The sequence below is a fragment of the Dromaius novaehollandiae genome, chromosome Z (assembly GCF_036370855.1).
Source record: "Dromaius novaehollandiae isolate bDroNov1 chromosome Z, bDroNov1.hap1, whole genome shotgun sequence".
NCBI classification, from domain to species: domain Eukaryota; kingdom Metazoa; phylum Chordata; class Aves; order Casuariiformes; family Dromaiidae; genus Dromaius; species Dromaius novaehollandiae.
The window spans coordinates 80,956,948-80,979,345 of NC_088132.1; the positions used below are offsets into that span (position 1 = coordinate 80,956,948).

General features: G+C 44.5%; 1 protein-coding gene across 3 annotated transcripts in view; it reads right to left on the reverse strand.

Moving 5' to 3' along the window:
* Positions 1-22,398, reverse strand: part of LOC135324727 (lipoxygenase homology domain-containing protein 1-like) — a 117,832-nt gene that overhangs the window by 25,878 nt on the left and 69,556 nt on the right. For all 3 annotated transcript variants that reach the window (XM_064501585.1, XM_064501584.1, XM_064501586.1), the window contains exons 29-33: positions 21,865-21,988; positions 17,140-17,348; positions 11,910-12,095; positions 9,053-9,180; positions 4,433-4,550 (exon numbers count right to left, since the gene is read on the reverse strand). In XM_064501585.1, the coding sequence (XP_064357655.1) occupies positions 4,433-4,550; positions 9,053-9,180; positions 11,910-12,095; positions 17,140-17,348; positions 21,865-21,988 (765 nt within the window). The remainder of the gene's footprint in view (positions 1-4,432; positions 4,551-9,052; positions 9,181-11,909; positions 12,096-17,139; positions 17,349-21,864; positions 21,989-22,398) is intronic.

Consider the following 22,398-nt stretch of genomic DNA (forward strand, 5'->3'; position numbering starts at 1 on the left):
AATGACAGGAAAACAGCAGGGGATAGAAGCAGATTAGAGTTGCCAGCTGGAGTGCACTCGCAGGCAGCGAGATCAGACCTCGCACAAATAACCAGCCCATGTCCAGTGCTCCAGACGCTGTCTGGGAAAAACTGTCAGGCTACTAAAACCGCGCGAGTAAAATACCCTCTATTTCCGTCTTTGGTCCCGCACCTAGAATGAATGGTTTCATCCATATACAGTTTCATGTAAGCAGTTAGCACAGGCAGTAACAACAGCCTCCGCTATCTCACTCTTGGACACTGCTCCAGAGAGGAATAGAAGAGACATAGAGGTAACAAGAAACCTTTGGCAAGCTGATTGCTAAGTCAGACTACGGCTCTGAGGAGCGGGATTTGCCTTACCTAGCATGGGCCACCTAAACACTGGGCATCTAGCCCAAGTGCATCATGGTGGCTCTCCGTATGGTCAATGGACAGAGATGGGTGCCAACAGGAAAGCAACGGACCCCATCCTGGGGCAGTTGCCTGAGCTGGGGACAGATACCCGGTCACTGAAGGCACCTCACAGATGGCATCTCTCCACTGACTACAGAACAGGCTTAATAATTTGGTAGAAGAGGTAAAAGCTGAATGCAGCTTTTCAGTGGCTAAAATTGCATGAGATGGATCCCATCCTAGAAGGAGAGGTTTCTGGGTGCTGCACACACATTAGGATGATGCAGGATTTTGATTTGGATCAGGAGAGTGAAAAAAGTGATCTCAGGACCTGGGCTGGGACTGTTTTCATTTTCTGGCTGTTGTTCCTCTTGAAAGATTTAGCTGCTGCTTGGCAATAAGGATGCTGTTTTACATTGCATCTAAACTATTATTTAGGACACTTAAAACTTGCTGTGGACATCCTGCCTACTTTTAAGTCTAAGCATTATCACTAATTATGCATAGATTTTAATGGGGCTGTAGAATGCTTTTACAAATAAAAAGGAAGTTGGAGCAGTGTATATGAATAAAATGTTGATGACTTGCTTTGTAGCTGAGCAAAAATGATAGCTGACAGGAACCTTCAACCAGCAACTTGCAATTAATCGTTCACTGTGTGCTGTAACGGAAAGGTTTGACATGTCAGTTCATTTTGGTTTACATCTGCCCACCTTTCTGTGAGCCGCAGTGTCAAACACCCTCCCCATGGGCATGCACGCGCCCCATCAACGCTGCAATACATGGGTCCTGGATTTCATCTTTAAAAGCTTCACCACATTTTTCTATGGTTCTGTTGCATGTCACTAGTCTTCACTTAAAAACAGTGTCTCCTGATTGTAAAACAAAAAGACTCTGCTGCAAAGAAGAACAATCAGCTCCTGCTATAATGAATTGTCTCAAACTCTCTTAATCTCCTTTATATAAAGGAAAAAGAACTGAATAAAGACAAACTCCTGTATTCAGGATTATCTGTGACGTGTGAATGCAATGCAATTAGTACTTCATTAAGACAGCTTCTTATCTGCCTGGCCTTGACAGCACAAAGTAATATTAAAATTCTGAGAACCAACTCAGCAGAATTCAATAGTCTTACTGTTTTTTCACTCAGCCAGCTCTCATTCCTTCTTATTTCTAGCTTTTCTACCTTGTATCTAAGGCACTGGACAGCAGGTGAAATCAACATGTGGTCTGAGGAGCAGGCTACCCCAAAAGGAGGTTTCTAAAGCATGCATTTTAATAAGTCTCCTAATTAGAAGTCACCTATTCTGTTCTTTCAAACACTGAGCACCCAGAGCCTGATGGTAGCTTGACATGGTGGAACAGCAGATTTAGCATTAGGTCAGAAGAAAAAAACCAAAGTCCCTGTCTCTCCCAAAAGTGGTGAGATCAGAAACTGCTCCTCAGCTTTTCAGAGCTTTCAATATGTCTTTTTGTGCATGCTGCAGCCCTTCGAACTGCCTTGCGTGGGTGAAGGGATATTCTGTTTGCAGAATTGGGCATCACGTCTATAAAATGCCACACATGGGCACACAGACATAAATAGCAGTAGTAAAAATAAGAATAATCAACAATATTCATTCCGGCCTGACACATCACAAATCAAATTTTGGTTCTCTAGTAGATTAAGTATCAGCATTTAAAACTTATTCCCCCCGTTGATGCAGTTTGAATCTTTACTACCAAGTCATTACTTCACTGAGATTCTGAATGAAATTTCAATGTATTTTATCTAGACAAAGAAAAAATATGACTACCTCCCTGCCTGTAAATTGAATCTTTTGGCTGTGTACAACATCATTGATAATTCGTGCATTTTAATTGGTATTTATACACTTCTATTTCTGGTAAACTAAAAACAGAATAAATTATGGCCAGCAAACTGTTTGCAAAAAGACCAAAGAGAATTAGAACGATCATTTATTGTTATTTTAATAGAACAAGAAAACTCAGAATATCCTGTAGATAAATGGAGCAACAAATGGTTAATTACGGGGTTGATGGCTTAATCTAGCTTCTCATTTCACTGTGCTAGTTAGCACTAACTGTGAACCATCTGTCTGAGAGTTTAGCACTACCCCCACAAGTATTTCATTATGCAGTTTTAATATGCACTTTTGACAGAAATGGAAATGGGCTCAGATCAGTTTTCATGTCACACCAAGCTACATAAGTTTTCAAGGCTGGAATACAAATCAGAGAACACAATGGCTCCTTCCTCCCCTTTTCCAGAGCTCCTGTCCTGACTCGCTGCCTGGCAATGCAAACGTTATTTTTATCTTCCCGGGGAAGGTGGGAAAGGAAACTAATAAATAAAGTTCTATACAAATCGCTGGAGTTAGGAGAGCATCCACCTTCTGTCCTGGAAACTACGGGTACAATTTTCAAAAGCAGCTAAAATCCCATTTTCAGTGAGTTGTGTGCATGGTCCGTTGCTTCTGTCCATCTAGAGGAGGCCTTTAAACCCATCAGCCGTCCAGATAAGAGACTCCTCTTTGCCCAAATCTCTGCGAAGGGCTTCCTGGGAGCGACAATCCACCGGACTCAGATGCTGGAACGGCCAGGCAGAGTGGGCAACGGGATGATGGGGAGGTGGCAGTCCCTTGCCTTTGAGCTATTGCTAACTCATGACCACAAGATCTGGGATGTCTCCGGGTGAATAAGCTTTATATGATTTCATTTCATACGAATATGATTTATGAAACTCAGGGGAAGGTATAGGGGAACTGGCGAAGGGAGTGTGACCAAGATGACTGAACTGAATCAGAGGACAGGCTGAGTTATTCCTCAGGCACAGAGAGAAAAATTGTGTCTGCGGCATCTATTTGGCAGATATACGCTGGAAGTCTAGTGCTTTCTAAAGCTGCACAAGTGCTGATGTCCAAGCACAGAAAGGAACTGCAACTAATTCACTGTAACTTTTTGGACCATGCTATGGCAGGTGAGGAGCAGTTCATCACTGGCCTGGAAGCTGGTAGCCACCCAGGACCAGTGTTTAGAAGTATATTACTTAAGGAAAAACGAAGGGCAGTTTCAGACGAGTCAAGAAGGATAGAGGACCCAATAAAAACTTGTGCACTGTTCCTTCTGACCATAGGTTAAGCCACTGACTCTTTACCTATTTTTATCTAAAAGCTAAGCTACAAAAATCCAACAGTATATCCACTCCTGAAATAGCATGCTGAATAAACATGGCAGAGATGTGTTCCTCCCTTAATGACATCTGGCAGTGTGGAATCAGCATGTTGCTCCACCTCTGTCTTAGAAATATAATTATAGGACCCATAACAGGGAAACTACATCTCAGTGCCCAAACATAAGCGCAGTTTACATAGATCTGATGGTTCTGTAGAGAAGACAAAGGCAAGCGCAGTGCTTTTTTTGCAAGATAGGACACTAGGGAAAAATACAATCGACAGAAATGGTTGGAGCCATTTTGCATGCTGTATACAAAATACAAGAAGAGACGTGCACCTTGCTTCTGTGAACAGGAAAAGAAAGAAATCCACCTGCCTGCTAGAGGGAGAAGAGAAGGGGAGAGATTGACGGTTTTGCCTGAAAGGACGGATTCCTCTGGAAATCTCCCACCCGGCTCAGGCCCACATTAGCTGTCCCTGCCTGGCAGAGAGATCCACTCTCTCGTGGGGTCAGCGCAGGCCAGGGGAGTGCAGGAGCTGAGGGTACGTCCTGGGGACCAGAAGATATGGCAGGTGCCCTGGTGGCAAGCCAAGGCTCTTTTGCAGGGAAGGAGAGCAAGATCTAACAGCAGGGACTGCAGTAAAGTTACACAGCACAGCTTTTGTCCTTGCTCTCTCCTTCTTGGACTCAAGTCCTGCAGGAAAAAAGCATGAGACACCAAATGGAAAGAAGGAAAGGAATAAAAGTGAGGCACTCGCTGCATTTGTCCTCATTCCTGAGTGCTGGGAGGACTCAACACAAGCAGGTTACAATGAGACACACGATGTGAAGCACATTACCCTTTCCAGGAACCAGTGAGGGCGAGTCCCCTTTCCGTCCGTCCGGATCCTCATCTTCCTCAGGGGCGCAATGTCAGCAATCTCCATGATGAAACTGTCCTCCTGGCCTCGCTCAAATCTGGAGGGATTGAAAGACCAGGGATGTTTCCCACTGCTTCACGGAGCCATTGCATGTCGATCCGCTGCCCATGCTGCAACTCAGACCCTGCCAACAGCCTCATTTAAAGTTTATGAGTGCATTCTACTGGGCTTGAGCTTTTCTGTCCCGCAGTCAACAGCTACCGTGTTTTTGGCAAGAGACCTCTGTCCAGATTTGACAGGGATTCCTCCTCCCCTGGAAAATCAAGCCCATACGACGTTTCTGGAGTCGTTCCAGGCAGTCTGTAGCATGTATTATCATTCTGATTGAAACCAGAACAATAGACAGACTCACGGTCAGGTTCCTGCACATCCCCTTCCTCCTGGCATCCACTCATGTGCTTGCCTGTAGCCCACCCCAGCTAGAAGGCAAAGCAATTTTGCTTAATCGTCTTTCACTATGATGCATCTTTGCATTTGCTGTGGTGACAGACAGTTCCTGCAGCTCAGCTAAATATGGCAACCTGATCGCAAGCTGGAGCCCAAAGCCTAAGTTTAGCAAGCACCGGCAAACTGTGTCAGAAAGGGGCCCAAACCAACGATTCCTCACTCCCCTCCTGAATTTTGGGAATTTGGATCTTCAGACTAGCTCTGTCCTTGGTAAGAACCAGGGCAGGTTTGTGCAACATTGCTTGAAGCATCCTGCCCTACGGTTGGCTGCTGTATACAGTCACAAGGAGGTGTAGGAACCGCTAGTCCATAGCAATGAGCAGAAAAGAACCAAATAGGAAAACGGCAGCTAGCATGCACTTCTTGAAGAACATGTTATGCTGGCCAGGAATGCAGCTAGCTTCCCTCCTTGCTAATATCAACGATGCTAGGAAGAAACTCTGGCTGCAGTGAACCACACCTACAGAAGATGCTGTCTTGGGCTTGACATTACTCTGTTTAGAGCAAATGCATCTTCCAGGGTAGAAGCTTTGGAGCTTGCCCCAAAATACCGTGGTTGGCAGACCTGCTGCAGGGTTGGAAGATGGAGATCCAAAGTTTGCTGGGTAGAAGGGCAGCCAAGTGCAGTGGATCTACCAGACTGCACCCTGACCACTCTGCCATTGATGTTCCTCCTTCGTGCAAACGTCTCTTTGTGAGCGAGCTACAAAGCAGGGCCTGTGTCCTCAGAGAGCTTTGGAAGGAGCTCTGCAAATTGTGGGCACTACTATCATGTAGATAATGCATAATGATGATATCTTGCTCCTGGCAAAGTTCTCAGCCTCCTACCAGCTGTGCAGTGCCAGGATATGGAGAAAAAAAACATTTCTTTATCAACCTCTGCTCAGATTACACCCTGTAGCCTGAATGTGATTATCCTCACACCATTATCTGAGCCTGCATAGCTGCAGATGTTAGCAATAGGGATTGGCACAAGGCTCTGAGTTTTCATCCAGGCATTCGCTTCCCCACATTCCCAGAGGCATTTGGATAGGGCATTTTGGTCCAGGTCCATTTCTAGTTATTAATGGTTATGTTTGCTCTTCAGAAAAAGTCCTCTGTCTGTTATTTGTCTTTCGGTGGTAGTCGACAGCGAGACAGCCTGTTTTACTGTGAGAGAGTGTGCTTTTGTGCCGTAAGTGGATTGATTTTCATTTCTATTTAAGAAAAAGGTGTGACCCTTGCAACCTGAATTATCCTAAGATCCTCTGATCAGTTTTCATTACAACTGCTCCACAGAGGTCTCTCACTCAGTTCCTTTCTGGGCTGAGCAACTCTAGTCTAAACAGTCTGTCAGCAAAATAAACCATTATTTATCTTCAGTAAAAATCCCGTTTACAGTTTCTAAGGCTGATAGTTACCTGTTGCTACCAAGAAGTTTTCATACTACAGGGAAACAACTGCTAAAGTGACAAACCGGGTGACCCAAGAGCAATTTTCCATCCCTAGTTTATATGAACAGGAGCATAAAACCTATAAGCTTGAAAAAAAAATTGAGAAGGGAGGAAGTACTCAGAGGAGCTGTCTGGCACTATGCCATTTCCAGGACACTGAAGCATTTATCTGAGGGATTTCATTAAGCTTTCTTATCCATGCCTGCACTTATAAATATTTCTATTGCCCAGAGGTCTTGGCAATAACAGTAATGTAGCTAAAATTGCCTTAAATCTGTGGCAGGTTAGACAGCCGGTTCTCCGTAATGCACTAAGCTGCTGTGAGTGAATTGGCACTGGATGGCCCCAATAAAGATGAAGTGCCGTCTACCCATTCGGTTGCGGCCGCTCTCCCCTGTCCCTCGCTGCAGGCATGAAGGCTGGTGACATTTCCATGCAAAGCAGGAGCCGGGGAAGCCTGTGCTGTTAACAGCTGCATCGAGACAGGCAGCAGCGGTGTGCAAACAGGCGATACATGTACTTAGGGGCATGCACGTGCTCCATGGAAGATGCTAACGGGACAACGCGAGCTGTGTGTTGTTGGCGGATGAGGTGGGATACAGAGCTCCTCCAGCTAGTGGAGATATGCCAGGGTGTCCCCAAAGAATAGCACAGCATCCTGGGATTATTAACGTATTAATGGCTGGGTTTTATATGTCTGTCTTGATACAACCCTGATGAGTTTCACCCTCTTTTGCAGGTCCTGTGCTGATAGAAGACATCCCAAGCAACTAATACCACATAAACTGTGTGGCCCTCCCTTGTCATGTCTTCATATCATTACAATATAGATTATTCACCCCAACTGCAGAGACAAATCTGACCATTTTTTGTAGGCCACATGGTTTAGGGGTATCACTTGCTCTGCTACATGGAGGAAAATTGCAATCCTTCTCTTGAGGACCTGTCTCAGTCCCCTTTGGAGATTTTGATTGTCTGACCCTGATGTGAGTTCTGCTTTACTTTTAAATGAGAACAGTGACAGTCCATTTTCCCGTCTATAGAATTAAATGTTGGACTTCAAATAATGGAAGACAGACCAGTTGAGGATTGTCCTGGAAAGGGGATTCCACTAATGCCTGGACACACCGGTGACCTAGGTGCATTTGTCTCTCCATGGTGGGGAGGGGGCCAAGAGCTAAGGCTTTCTGTGGCCTGCGTGATTCAGACTGGTTCCTCATGGAAATAGCCCAGATATTTTAGTCAGCACCTCTGCTACACTTTTCTCAGAGCAAGCAGCACGCATGCTTGTTACGTAACTAAACACAGAAAGGATTCAAGCCTAGCTGATCATGCTTGCCCAAACACCCACTCTGCTATGATAGCTACAAGTAAAACATCCCCTGAGCAAACACCTCTACGCTGAGAGCTTTATCTGCAATTATCCAGCCCACATGCAATACCCAAAGCTGTGGCAGAGGAAGTGCCTTGCCGGGAGGCTGAAGTGAAAGTCCAGCCTCACCTCAGCAAGCTGGGCTCAAATTGCACGGCCAGATGATCCAGCCCTCCTGCCATTCTGTAGATGCTTTGCTGGGAGTGTCAAGATCAGAGATCATCAATTAATTGAATTTAAGTCTCATAAAGCCTGTTTCTAAAAAAAGTTTTGTGCTATGTTCATTTTGGAGCATGCCAAAGCTTACTGAGGGAGGTGTTGGAGAGGAAAAGGAAAGCTTTAGGAAACGGATAGGTGTCATGTGGGTTTTTTGGCTCACAGAAGTGCTGGCGTCAGACTAGGGTTACAGTCTTTGTTGGCTGTTTCTGCAGAAGAAAATATGAGATTTCACCTTTTAGTATAATCTTCAGGTTCCACAGCACAAAGTATGGCACTCCACACAGTTCATTGACTGTTTGGGGCTTTCTGCAAGCTAAGGCCACATCTGCAAAGACAGATGTCATGGTGTGTCCTCTTTGTGGCAGCTGCATACGAGCCAGCCCCACTTCTCAAACCACACAGTTACATTAGCATGGCACAGATCCCAAGCTAAGAAGTCCCAGTTCTGAGCAGGGCTTGACGTCTCTGCGATCCCTCATGTGGCTTCTGGACCAAAGCTGGCTCACATCTGGCCAGCTCAGTGAATGGGGGGTGTCAAATCAGGATGGCCTGCACCTCCCCATCATAGGCGCTTCCCGAGGCAGGTATGCGCATACTGGTTTCTATGCCATTCATTACGCAGTTACTAATGTATATGTATGTGTATTCCCATCACAGCTGTTAGATAATGTCTAAATTAAGTTACTCATTTTTCACAAATGATGCATTCTGCAGAAATCCTGCACCTGTGGTTTTCATGCAGTGCCCAGGGTTCCTCACGGTGCTGATGCAGGACTTCACAGTTCATATTTTTTGCTCACAATGCTTAGCTCCAAAGCCACAGATGAACAGGTTAAACAAAACTTCTATAAATGACACAGGATTATTTCATAGCTGCATAAATGCTCCTGCTCTGCTAAAAGCCTTACAATAACACTTCCAGTGGTGCCCAGTTCTGGATCTATAAAATCAGCGAGAGTTTATCTATTTCAGTGGGAGCACGATCAAAGCCCTAAGTGCTTCCAGACCTGACACCAGAATCTGTTATGACTCTGCTTCTAGGTGACAACAATGACATAGTTACTGTACCTGTCTCCATTTTTTTCCAGTTGCAACTCTTCGGTCTTCCCATTGGATCCAAAGACAGTCATGTAAATATTGGCATCAGTACCACCGCTTTCAATGTCTCCAGTCACAACCGTAACTTCGTACAGGATCTGCGAGGATTTGAAACAATCAGAATGGCTCATTCAAAATAGCTGTCCTTACCCCACACAAAAGCCTCGGCAAAAGGCTGGACAGGCTCTGCCAAAGATCAGCCTCTCATTACAGCCCAGCTTCTCGGGTTCTCCCCTCACTGCAGTTTTATGAGGCAAAGTTAGAGAATGGAGCTTGCTGCTGGACCTTCCCCTTCGCATCCTCTAGGTTTCTTTCGGTAGGTTTTCAGCCTATGCACACTGAGAGCAAGGGATGTTCATTACGATGAATGCATGCTTGAGGAGCAATGAACACCTACTAAACTGCTGGGCCACGGGAGTCAACCACCATGTAGCTCTGATGGCCAGAGGTCTCCATCTCTCTGCCAGCAGGGTCCATCCTCACGGCCACCTTCCAGCACTCCAGACCTCTGAACAGCACCCAGCTCAGTTGTTTCTTCCCCTTGATTGCAAAATGTTTTCCCCAAATATGCAGTGTCCATAGGGGCAACATTTAATCCAATATCACCAACATTTTTTAAGTCTATACATCTAAATGCTTTATATGATAGGAAAATGCAGATATCCAGTTTCCCAATGGGATGCACAGTGCTGCATCTAGCCCAGAATGTCCCAAGATCTCATACTTTAAAGGTATGCCAATTTGGGGAAAACTATTTTGCAGCAGTTTATTAGCATAATTTTATTATACCGTATTTAGCTTTTCTTCTGACATGTAAGTAGTAAGATTCAGAAAAAAATATTTCAAAAGCATGCAAGCCCCAGTGGCTGTCAGTGGCATTAAGACTTCTAGGCCACTTAGATGCTTTTGAGATTGTACCTATGCTAACAAGATCTCAGATTTAAGAGGTGGAAGAATATCAAAAACAGCCCCAACAAAAAATATTTCAAATAGTGAGTGGTTATGCAAGTTTTATTGGCCTGAATGGTACAAGCCACATAAATCAGCAGTGCAAAGGAAGAATAGCATGGAAAAACTGTTTTTCGTGTTCGTTCATTCTTGACTAACTTGTTCATCCCACGTTCATCCGCATACATTTTAAACGATGGCATAGCATCATGTTTGCCACAGGCGGGAGAAGAAAAGCTATTTTACAAGTGCATTAAAGTTTTTAATTACTGTGGTAGACATTAACTCTATTCTCTGTTTCTGGAAAGTCAGATACTCAATTTAAAACACAAATATGACAAATCAAGCCAAGAAGAAAGTTAAATTGAAAAGGATATGAAATGGGTGTATATGGCTGTGCAAGAGTAAAACAAAAGCGAAATAAAAAAAGCATGAACTTTCCTCAAGCCATTAAAGGTACTCGTCTTCTTTGAACTATAAAAGAATAAACCAAACTCCATTTCCTAACTACAGCTATTTATGAGGAAAGAGCCCAAAATTTACTAGGCAACTGAACAGAAAGTGGAATACACACCTCTCATTTCATGTCTCAGACATCTCCCCTAATTTTCTTCAGACCTTTCAGGAAGTTTCTGGCACAACATCACAAAAAATTTTTAGTTGGATGTGTTTATTTTTGGCAGACCTATGAAACTAAATGTTCAGAATTGGGCTTTCAAAGGAACACCGAACACAAGTCCTTGTTAGCATCCGTCTCAGTCTATGGGCAAGCCATGAGATCACTGGTAGGAGTTTTCAAACGTTACCTAGAAGGTTAAACAATTGATGGGAAGTTTCAAAAAGATCAGGTTTCAACTTTGGTATTCAGCCCGAGGGAGTTTATTTTCCCTCTTAGGTAAATTTTACTGCTGAAACTTGTGTTGAGTTGTCGAATACTTCACAGATGCTAAAAATGTTATCACGCTTCTGTGTGTCTGGAGAATAAAAAAGATTTTGGGAGAATATCTTTGACTTGGGAATCAATCAATAACATAAAGAAAAATTAATGTACTATGAAAGTGTAAGCTCACTGTAAATAGAGGCACAACTAAAGAGATTTTAAATTGCCATACAGGCATTAAACACAATATTGTCCCATTCATCCAGACTGTTATTTCTACCATAAATCTTACACCCAAAATCAGCATAGCTCAGCTTTCCAATTTGTACTTGTTTGAAATATGGCATAGAGCACATTACAACACTTTCATACATACTGAAGAAAAGACTGTATATTTTTCTGTTGTATATTCAGCTCTAATCATTTATTAATTTCAAAGTTACAAATTTCTCCACGTTTTGGCAACTTACTATTATTATTCTTTTATACCTCAATTAAGATTTCCCTATCCCAAATAAGAAAAGCTGATGTATAACCACACTATGCAGAGACTAAACTATATCTCCACTGTCCTGTTTTCATCGGTTCAAAATATCCCTCTCTGAACAAATCACGATGGAGGTAGATTGCACCAAGGCGTTTACCTTGCGGCTCTCCCCCTTCTTGGATGCCAGGTGATGCAGAGGGTGCTCCGAGTCCCGTGATGAAGATGTGGATGTGCTGCTGAACTGTTTCCTACCCCCTCCACCCTACACTGTACTTCTGCCCATGCTACGGCTGCATCCAACCCTCATTATCACACAGCATGCTTGGTGCTAACGGTACTAAGCCAACCCTAAAGAAATAATAAGTGGACCTTCAGAAAATGAGAAACTCAAGCCACATGCAGAAATCAATATATGAGGATTTTCTGTGCCTTTTTTGGTACTGCTGATGCACAAACTATATCAACACAGGCCCATGCAACTGCTAACGGTACAAGATGAGCTTAGAGCCTACCTTGAGGCCAATGTTAACACAGTCTGCATCTAGGATGTTGAGGATTCGTGAGGTGAGACCATCGCCTTTGTCTCTGGCCAGCCAGCACTTACAGACAAAATTATACATGACGCCTTTGGTGGGTACCACGATGGTGAGCTCTTCCACCAGCCAGCAGCTCTCGGGGGTAGCACCATCATGCCCCACCTGTGAAAGTCCGAAAACATTTGCTGGTTAACGGGGACTTCTTTACCAGAGGAGAGGCCCTGACAGGGTGTTTTAACTGGTGATGAGGGACTAAGACTGTTGACTACACACAGCGTCACACGAACCACTCCAGAAGCGAAACAGAAAGCTGTAAAACAGCGCACGCCATTGCTGCCCAAAAGCAGGAATGTTAGCATGCGTGGTGGCTGATGAGGGCAAGGGACCTCGGGGCATCTGCTGCTGAGCATGAGGGAAGGCACGTGTAAGCAAGGGAAACATGGAACAGGCAGGCAGCAACAGCCTACATGAAAACATGTCCATCCTCTTACTGCTCTACTTCTGCTCCATTGACCACTGCCCACTAGTTAGCTTTCCGAGCTGATCTCCGCAGACCCATTTTCCCCTCATTCCACCCCCTTCCAGCACTGCAGCAGTGCTTAGAAGTAACTCTCCAAAGCTTCACAGCCAAGATGAAATATGCAGCCAGGGGAACACCCACATGTGCTATTCAAGCACTCTTCCCTCACAGATGCATATCTGTATAAGCAAACTGTATGTACTGGGCTGTTTCTCTGCTCCCCAGCTCCTTACACCGTAAAAGCTCCTTGTCTGTGTAGGACCCAACAAGTGGAGCTTATACCTATAGCTGATTGCTTTTCAAGGATCTCCTCCACCAAGCTCAAGAATGGTCCATCCCAGTGAGCAAGAAGTCAAGCAAGAGTGGCAGGATGCCTGCATGGATGAACAAGGAGCTGCTCAGAAAACTGGAGTAAAGAGGAAGCATACCGGAGGTGGCAGAAGGGGCAGGTGACCTGGGAAGAACATAGAGCCACTATCCAAGTGTGTAGGGATGGGGTTAGGAAAGCCAAAGCCCATCTGGAGTTGAATCCGGCTAGGGATGTGAAGGGCAACAAGAAAGGCTTCCACAGCAGCAAAAGGAAGACCAGGAAAAACGTGGACCCACTGCTGAAAGAGGCAGCAGACTTGGTGACAATGTAGTGCTCAGCCAGACAGCTGAAAATGACATCGGAATAACGCCGTATCCCGCAGCTCAGCACCGGGCATCGCTCCAATGCCACTCGGCGTGAAGCACAGCCCAAGCACTGCTGATGGCCCTTCTTTCCACAGCACCATGAGTTTCCCTTAGAGGTCTTCCAAAAAAGTCTTGACTCAGTGGGACCCCACTTACTGTGCCAGACTGAGGACCCAATGCGAGAGGGCACTTCAGGTAACCACTGATGGTGCAAACTTCTCCAAGAACCCGAAAAGTGCCTCTCTTAAAGAACTTGAGAGCAGTCTTATCAGCATAATTACATATTCCAGCTACTGTTAGAAACTCTCTCAGTCAGCCAGTTATTCCAATGAACGATCTTCACATAAAAGGCTGGGTGTAAGAACTACCTACAGTTCATTATTTTCAGAGCAAGTGTTGTTTATGTCATTACTGGGAAAAAAAGGTCATTAGCGCTCCCTTTTTTAAAATATTACTAGGATATGTAGGGCTGCTCAGGAAATATTTTTTTAATAAAAGCTTCGCCTAAGGTGATAGATCTGTTGTATCTTTTCTGCCTCAAAACCTGTTCATTTTTGTCTGACTGTCTCAGCCATCACTATTATTAGGAGTATTATTACTATACTAATGTCTGTGCAGCTGCAGAAAATTAGACTTAGCCACCGGGGAAATTCAAATCTGCAACTGATGCATTAATCCTCTGATTCCAGGTGAATGGGAATATAACACTTGCTTCTCCATTAGCCCTCTGCTAGCCTGGCCGCCCTTCTCCGCATTCAAAGCCCCTCTGAGAAGCTGTGCACGGGCTCTCTACGCCGGTCGCAGGATGGCACGGACAAGGCAGCGAAGACGGTGCAGGGCAACGGCTCGGCAGCGAAGCAGGGACAGAGCAGCTGGAGGGAGAATCCTGTCGGGGCCCATCAAAGCCCGCTGCTCCTCTGGGTTCATTGCAGCCATCTCCTAAAGCGTCGTTCCAAGACATTGCTAGGCACCAGATTTGTCACTGCAACCGTTACCTCCTTCGATATCGGCGACGTGCCAGGAGAAAACATTTTGCACTCCGGGCTGCCTTGGAGAACCTGCGTTCGAGCAGACTTCCAGGAGCCCCCAGGACAATGCTATAAAGCGATATAAATTTCATTCAGTAGGATTTCGCTTAGTGTTGAAGCATCCTTATGGCTGGACTTTTAGAGCAGAGCACCAGGATTCATTTCATTCGTGAGCTCATTTCTGAGTTTATTTTTAAGCCCAATCAGAGCAAACAGCTGAGGCTGTCTTTCAAAGCAAAGCAAAGCGTTAGATACGCCATGCCAATACAGTGAATAATCTGAAGCCACGGTCACACCAGCAGCGTAGACTTGGACATGCACACCAATATCAAGATGAGTTTTTTGGGCTGAGGTGTTTGAACCCAGTTAAAATGATGGAATTTCAAAGGCGGGCAGATCCTTGGGCTATCCTGAAAATCTTTCTAGCTCATTCCCACGGTCCTTGGGGGACCACTGGGTGCTGCACATCACAGAGAATAAGACACACAATTTGCACTGAACAGCTCACAATCGCATTGAAACCAAACACAACAACAGTGGAAAAAAATGGAATAGAGTTAGAGAACTAGATAAAGATGCAAAAAAATGGGACTTCCTGCATATTCTGGAGGGTGCTGAGAATATTAGAGAGACCAGAGGGTTTCCAAGGATCAGGTCCCTACCCAGCGAGGGACAGGACTTGCAGTAGTTGCATGTCCTTGGCTCTGCTCTGTGCTTGTGAACGAGAAAGACTCTGAACCAGAGGTGGTTTAAAGATGCACAGACCGATGCAGGACTCTTCTGAACACACCTCTCTGCAGCAGCAGGAGTCTAAGAACAGAGATACTTTTGTTCATTAAGAGAAGAAATATTAAACTGATTTTAAGAACACACTATAAAGTGTCCATGCCTGACAATGGGTTATTTATTTTCATGCCAGCATGTCTCTTAAAGTACACCAATAGTAAATTTTATTGCTGTAAGCTTGCAAGACAGGTATAAATGTACCCTTTTCAAATTACTCCATGTTCCACTGTTTCTGCTTTCACTATAGCATATTTGCAACAGCAGAATAATACCAAACTAAAAGTGGCATCACGCTGCAAATCTTACGATCCTACTAAATCCTGCAGCCCACTGCCTGGGTTGCTCTAAAATACAGAGGGCTTCTGGAAACTTAATCCCCACGTACGCTATTTTCACATAGGAGCTCACATTCAGAACCTGTCGCCTGCTTCTAGAAGCAGCCAAATGCCAAATCTGAGAACGAACTGTTCCTCACTTTTCCCAGGCACATAACTAGCAATTTACTGCAATGTCCCTGACAACTGCAATTTTCTACAAGGAAAATATGGACTGCTTCCATGGCAACCAAGGCAGACTGGCACATAGATGTCATTGCTGGGACGTGGATTAACAAGAAGAGACCTTCCAAGCACGGGGTGCTGCGTGAAGGAAGGCACAAGGCCAGGAGCAGATGGCTCCTCCAGCCATGAGCCACGGGACTGCAAACTGAAAGGGAAAAATGAACAAGAGGTGAGGCGGCACAGTGGCAGGATCACTGAGGTTAGGGGTGAAAGAGTGCAGAAGAACATTACTCAGATTGAAATCTGTTATTTTTTTTCCCCTAACTCTCTGAATTTCGTTTGCAAGCTTTTTTCTTGTCTCCCATTCATGCTGTTTTTCTTTTTATAATATCTTTCCCCTGACCACCTCCATTTCCAACTGTCTGCTCCTATTTTCCCCTATTCGCTGTCCTTTCCTCCCCTTATTCACTCTCTGCTTCCCAGCATCCCGGCCCATTTTCTTCTTGGGCCAGCTCTCCCTCCCTCTCTGACGCTGAGGGGTTATGTTGGCTTTTTGCTCCCTCTCTGTCCTGGCACGACCAGGCTGTTTCCACGTGTACACAGGATGGAAGGGGAGGATTTATGTCCTTGCTTCACCTTCAAAGTTTGACCCTGAGATAGCTAGATAGAAAGTGCTACTAACACTCATAATAACTAGGCATTTGGAGTGCATTAAGAAAATGGCTTGATAATAAACTCGGATCTGTTCTGGAGACTTCTCAAGGTGTCAGAATCCATCGCTTGAACGAAAGCCAATGGCAGCACTTCAGTTTAACCATCACCTGCTGCAACAGGACATACAACTGCAAAGATTTTTTAATTAGCTCATATTTCTTTCTTTATATTTCTTCCAATTCTCTCCCATTGAATACACAAGCACACACACAAATAGGTAGATTTACTGCCACAAAGGGCTTGGTGTGAAAATAAAATAAAATCATCTCTCAAAGTCATCAGGGCCTGAAGGTTTCAGCACTTGGGGACTGCAACAGGTTTCAGGAGACAGAACTGCCATGTGAAACAAGAATGGTGTTCACAGAAGGTCTGGAAGATTCATGCTAAGTTTAAGCTTAGTGATAAAAAGTCTATGCAAATTCTGTCTCCCTGAGTCACAGTGGGAAAAAAGGTTCCTATACTGAAATCTATTTGTGCACGTTACTTATGAAGGATGATTAACTTTGTTCTCTAAGCCTGGGTCCTCCAAGCTGTGAAAACAATTTTCATGTTTAGCTAGAAAATTATACAAGATGTGTTTCTCACTGCAGGCAATTTATGAAACCCAACTGGAAGTACTGTAAAAACCAGCTAGGAAAAAGACTGGTGGAAGACTGCATCGTGGGAATGTTCATTGTGTCTGTCAATAACGAGGCTTGGCTAAGAAAAAACAATGTTAAGAGATGGGACAAAAATAAGACATGTTACAACTGTCTTATATTTCAAAATTATCTTCTGCCTCCCAAGGTTCTCGGTTTTGCCGGCCATAAAGGGTACTTATTTTCAGGTTTGGATGCATGTGAAATCTCATTAACACGTCCCTGTTACATTCATTTTAGACCCAAGTGCCTTTTCTTCACTGCTAAATAGAACAAAAACATGTGCCCTCCTTGGCCATGTGCTTCATTCACGTCTCCAGTGACCGCACTGCATTCGTAAAGTACCTCCACTTTTTTGATCTCCCCAACATCTAGGCCCCAAACAGAGAATTTCTCCACGGAGCCATCTGCAAATTCATCTTTTCCTTCTGGGAGATCCAGCCACAGCCTCTCCGTCTTCACTTTCTGAGGACCCATGATGATGATGTACACCCGGCTGTCAGTGCTGGAGTCAAACTCCGTGCCCGTCGTGACGGTGATGTGATACGGGATCACTGCAAGAGACAGAGGTCTGGTCATCAGCAAACCTGCCTACGTACAGCAGCCTTCAGAAGATGAAAGGTCTCGTCCCGAGAGAGGAAGCACTATTGCATGCTAAATGTCACGCCGGATCGCGCTATAAGGGTGCATGAGAAATTACGTTCTGAAGTCTGCAAGGGTTAATTTCCCCAGACAACCTTCCTGGCCGCGATGAGGCTATGGGCGTATAACGCAGTCCTGAATTCCCCCTAATAGATAACAGAACAACAGAGGGCTTGAACCTTTTTTACACTAAGAGACCTTCCTCAAGATGAGACAGAGTGCCCTAATCTTAAATAGGCTATTAGACCAAAATGATCTTATACTCACAGTTCAGTAAAGGCAAATAAATCTATGCTGACTGCAAGGTAAACCGTCACCACCTGAATGTCCCAGTACAACTACAAATGTTCTCTCTTCCACTTTATTCAAGGCTTACGCTGATCTATGGGGTAGCTCAGGGTTTCAGCATGCCTTTGCAGGATGCAGGTCAACTGCGAATCCCCTCTATATTGAAGGGAGGACATTCAATGATATTTATTAGGGAAAAACCTTCAGGCTGAGGTCTGGGAATTAGCTTAGCTGGGTTTTATGTGGTTTTCAAAAATTTCAGTTCAGCTGTTAAAAAGGAGGAAGTGCCAGACCGCTTTTCAAGTGCTTTCCAAAAGCTCATTTGGGTAGGCCGAGCGGATGGTGCAGAATTAGATGATGAATACTCGTCTGATTTCTCAGAACATTTGTGCAGGGCTGTTCAAAACGTTCTGACAAAACTCAAAGCTCTGAAACTTGCCTCATCACCAGCTCCAAACTCGGCCTGAATTTTCATCATTGCTTTTTCACTTTCAAAAAGGTTCATAAACCTTGACTAAAACTTGGTTAAGTTTCAGATCATTTGGGACGGATATCTAATTTTCCTTCATGGCGACTGAGAAGATTTTGAAGAGTAGGGAGTTGTACTAGAACACTGCAGCAAGATCAGCATATGTATACACGTCAGAGAAGACATAAATTCATGGAGACCAAATCTGTTCTTATCTCTGGACTGACCAGAACCCAAAGAATTTCATTCAACCCCAGTTTTTAGCATCTGTATACCAGCACAGAAGTGAACTAAAGATTAGGCAAGAATTATTCTCCCCTATAGGGTAGCATTTGCATTTAACTGTGCACATGCACATGATAATATGCAATATGTTCTTCATGAAGTAACCACTGGAGCTGCTGGTATTAGCAGCAAATAAAGAGCCCAAGTAAAGGTTTGTAGGCAGGACACATTTTAAAGGAATATGTCAAGGGGTCACACTCAGAACAACTCCAGATTCCTCCTTTAAATAAAGCATATTTAAAATCAGGATAAAATGGCGTTTCTTTTAGTTCACAGGTCTACCAACATTTCCAACTCATGTTGCATCCTTGAGCGAAAGTGCTTGAAGCACCTATATTAAATAGGAGAGAACTATGTGAAATTGTTGGCATTTACCACTCTAAATAGCGGATGCAGAGACATGGAATGACTTGCTGCTGGGTAGGGAGAAACAGTTTGCTGTTCTTTCCTATAAAAAGTAGAAAAATGACCCTTCTGCCCAGGGCATATTGCAGATCCCCCAGGCCTTCTCCCTGGTTCCTTGTAGCCCCGCGGCAGAGCTCAGGCTGTTAAAAGGCACACATGCCTGTCGCAGAGGTCTGAGTTTCACAAGGGACGTATGAACACCACACCGCCTCCCACACCACCTTCCAGCATGGAGCAAGGTCCCCAGGCCAGCCCCCATGGAGTTTCGTGGTTGACAGGACTTTTGGCTATGCTCCATGCTCACGTTGCCTCCTGCCCCTCAGAGGCATCACCGCTTTGGCACGGGAAACTCAGGATGGGGATGCTCAAACTGCCCCTCCCTTTCCCAGAAAAATCCCAACACCAAATCCTAGTGGAGCCTTCCCTAATCAACTAGTTAACAGCTGCCTTTTTATCCAGCTCGGGAGGCAGCTGTCTGGCTCTCACGATCCATCTTATCTGAAGTTCCTTTGAGATGCAGTTTTCCTTAATGAGGCCATGTCCCTGCAACAGGGATAGAGGTGATGACGAGCTCCAGGACTCAGAGAAGAAAGACCACCCTGGCACAATGGGGATGGCGGGAACTATCCCTGCTCCGTTGGAGACGGGTTCTCATGGGAGATGCTGATGGTTTACCCATTATTTGTGAAATTACATGGAATGCCAACATGGCAGATGGTATCCATTGTCTCACCACAGAAGTAATATCAGAAAGAACATGGGAATCACTTATTTTTCATCTGAGCACAATGCGGGATTACAAAAGAAGGGTGGTCCCAAGACACATGGGTTACAGAGCAGGTTAAACAATGCACAGCATTACGTACTGTTCAGAACTTAAAGGCTTGGGACATGCGACCCAGATATCACATCACAACAAGCTACTGGGCATCAGCAGAGCTGCAGTAATCATTTATGTGAGTTCCCTTGGCCCACGTCAGCACAAGCTGTCTTAAACTCCTGAGCTAAATTCCACCATTCTGCAATTGGCTCACTGTAGAAGTTTAAGATAATGTTCATTGTTTTACACTTGCTGTGGATTATGAGAACATATATAGCCAGTATTTGTGACTTGGCTGATGCTGTTACTTGTTAAAACACCGTATCTTAACCATACGTCTAAACCCTTAAACTAAAACTAGAAGACCCAATGAAGGATAACAACAAACAATAGCTGCAATTTAAATGGAAAGTCAAGGTATCAGAACACAGAGATGGCTGATCAGAAGCTATATAAACAGATAAATCAAGGAACTCAGGAAGTTTTCCTCAAAGTTACAAATTCAGCTGACTGACACTGATCTTCTGGGCTTCTATCACAGTCAGGACAGAAACACTGGCTGCACAAGAGGGTGATACAGCAGGGCCCCAGCTCTATCTCCTCTGGACTGTCCTCTGAACAAGACAATTTCTTTCCCACTTCCTACCAGCAGCAACCTAGCAAGATTAGCTTCCCCGCATAAATGCTGGCTTTTGCAAACACAGTCCAGAATATTTCATTTTTTTTAAAGTTCCAATCCAGAAACTGACTTTTCTTTTATCTTTAGCTTTGCTTTATTTGTCTCAAGAGATGGAGCCCAGTGATGAAACTCTGCTTGCTAGAGCCATCAACTGTGTCTGTCAGTCATTTGAGGTGAAAACCTCAATCCAGGGTTCCCAGGCGCCCTGTCTTTGAGTGTCTGAAAGCCTTTGGAGACTCATCTTCCCTCTGCACGTATAAGACCATCCACATTCTAGAAAAGAACAAAACCTCCTGAGCGCTCCAAATCAAAGCTTGTTTTCTGAGAGCCAAGAGACTTATGCCTAGCTCTTGCTCGGCTCCCAGTGTCCCAGTCCCCTCCCAGCTCCACAGCAGCTGTGATGTAGCTGTGTGCTATCAGAAAAACCTTACAGTATCATAAATTAAATCACATTTAAATTCACATTAAACAGACATTGCTGATGGTGAGGCACTACCAGCATGATCCTGAAAAGGGGAGGCGGTTGAGGCATGTCAAATAAGGTCTCAAGAAATTCAAAGTCTCCTTTGTAAATTTGGGTCTAACATGCTACATATTGAGTAGGCCAAAAAAAACACGTAGGAGGAAAAAGACAGCTGGTGTCAGCAACAAGTAAAGAGCTACATTAAGGAATCATGGGGAAAAGAGCTCCCAGCAGTCCAGCGGAGGCTGGTATTGGTGATAACACGTCTGCCTTGCTACAAAGAGTGTTGCATACTTTAAGGGATATTTCAGACAAAATTATACAAAACTTGCACAAATTCTTTCCTTAATTCTACCAGTCCCTTGTTCAGGAGCTGCCACTTCACCTCACCTTTTAAGTGCTGTAAGTGATGACGTCAGTGGCGAAGGAGGAAAAAGAAAAGTAAGTATGATTCTTCAGGACAGTGCATCTTTTTCAGAAGAGGCCCTACGCATGCCATTGATTAGTTCCTTTTCTCAGTTCAATGGTCTGGATGCACTCACCTATCTTTGGACATCTGAGGGACATGATTTGGGGTTGTAGTTGCCTGTAGAAGTCTCCTATATATTTATATTGCTGTGACAGCAAACAGCGTATCCTTGAATAACCATCTACCTATTTTCATACTGTTCAAAGCACTACAGTGTTTGTGGGACTCACATCTGTTGGCAGTAGAGAAGTTAACTCTGACAGTCTAGTGTGTTATAGATTTCCATAAAAGAGCAAGAAGAGGTTTAGAAACGCTGAAATTGCTGTTAACTTCATGGCTTATTGCACTGCTAAGGCCTGAGAGCTACAGGAAAAGCGATAAATGCACAAGCACTGACCCAGCCTTTCCCAAAGTGGTCACAACTCAACCTGAAGAGCAGCAATTTGCTTTTCTGCTTCTCCTTGCTCTTCACCAGGACAAATGAGCATCTTTTTGAGACCTGAAAGCCAAGAACACACACATGCATGCACCAAACATGCTGCTCTCTCACATGACCCTTCTTCTGCCATCTTGACCAAGCTGGATTTCTTCATCTCCTTCAAGTTGGCATTGCTATCCTGGCTCGACAGGCTGACAGATGAGTTGTCCAGGCTGTTCCGTTCACCGTCATAACTCTAATTACATGTACAGGAGGGTAATGAGGGTCAGTGCTCACAACATTGTCAGCTGTTCCTATGTGCCTCAAAGAACAACTTTACAAGAAATCCCTGCAGTTTTCCAGGTAGCATTTTGTTCAGTGGAGCTCAAAAAAACCGTGACTTCTCATAATTTACTGCAGGTCATTCATTTGCCTCATCATAGGAAGCTTGACAGGCCATTTTGGATGTGTGTTACAATGCAATGGACCTCACAGACCTTAACAGTATGTTACAACTTTTCTCTGCTACATGTATAAGCCATAACCACAGAAAATTCAGGCAGATGGAACAGCAGATTTGCTTATCAGGGCATATATAGTGCTGTTAGATTAATCCACCTAGTATAGGCGAAGGACTGTAAGGAGAGTGCTGCAAAGCTGAATGAT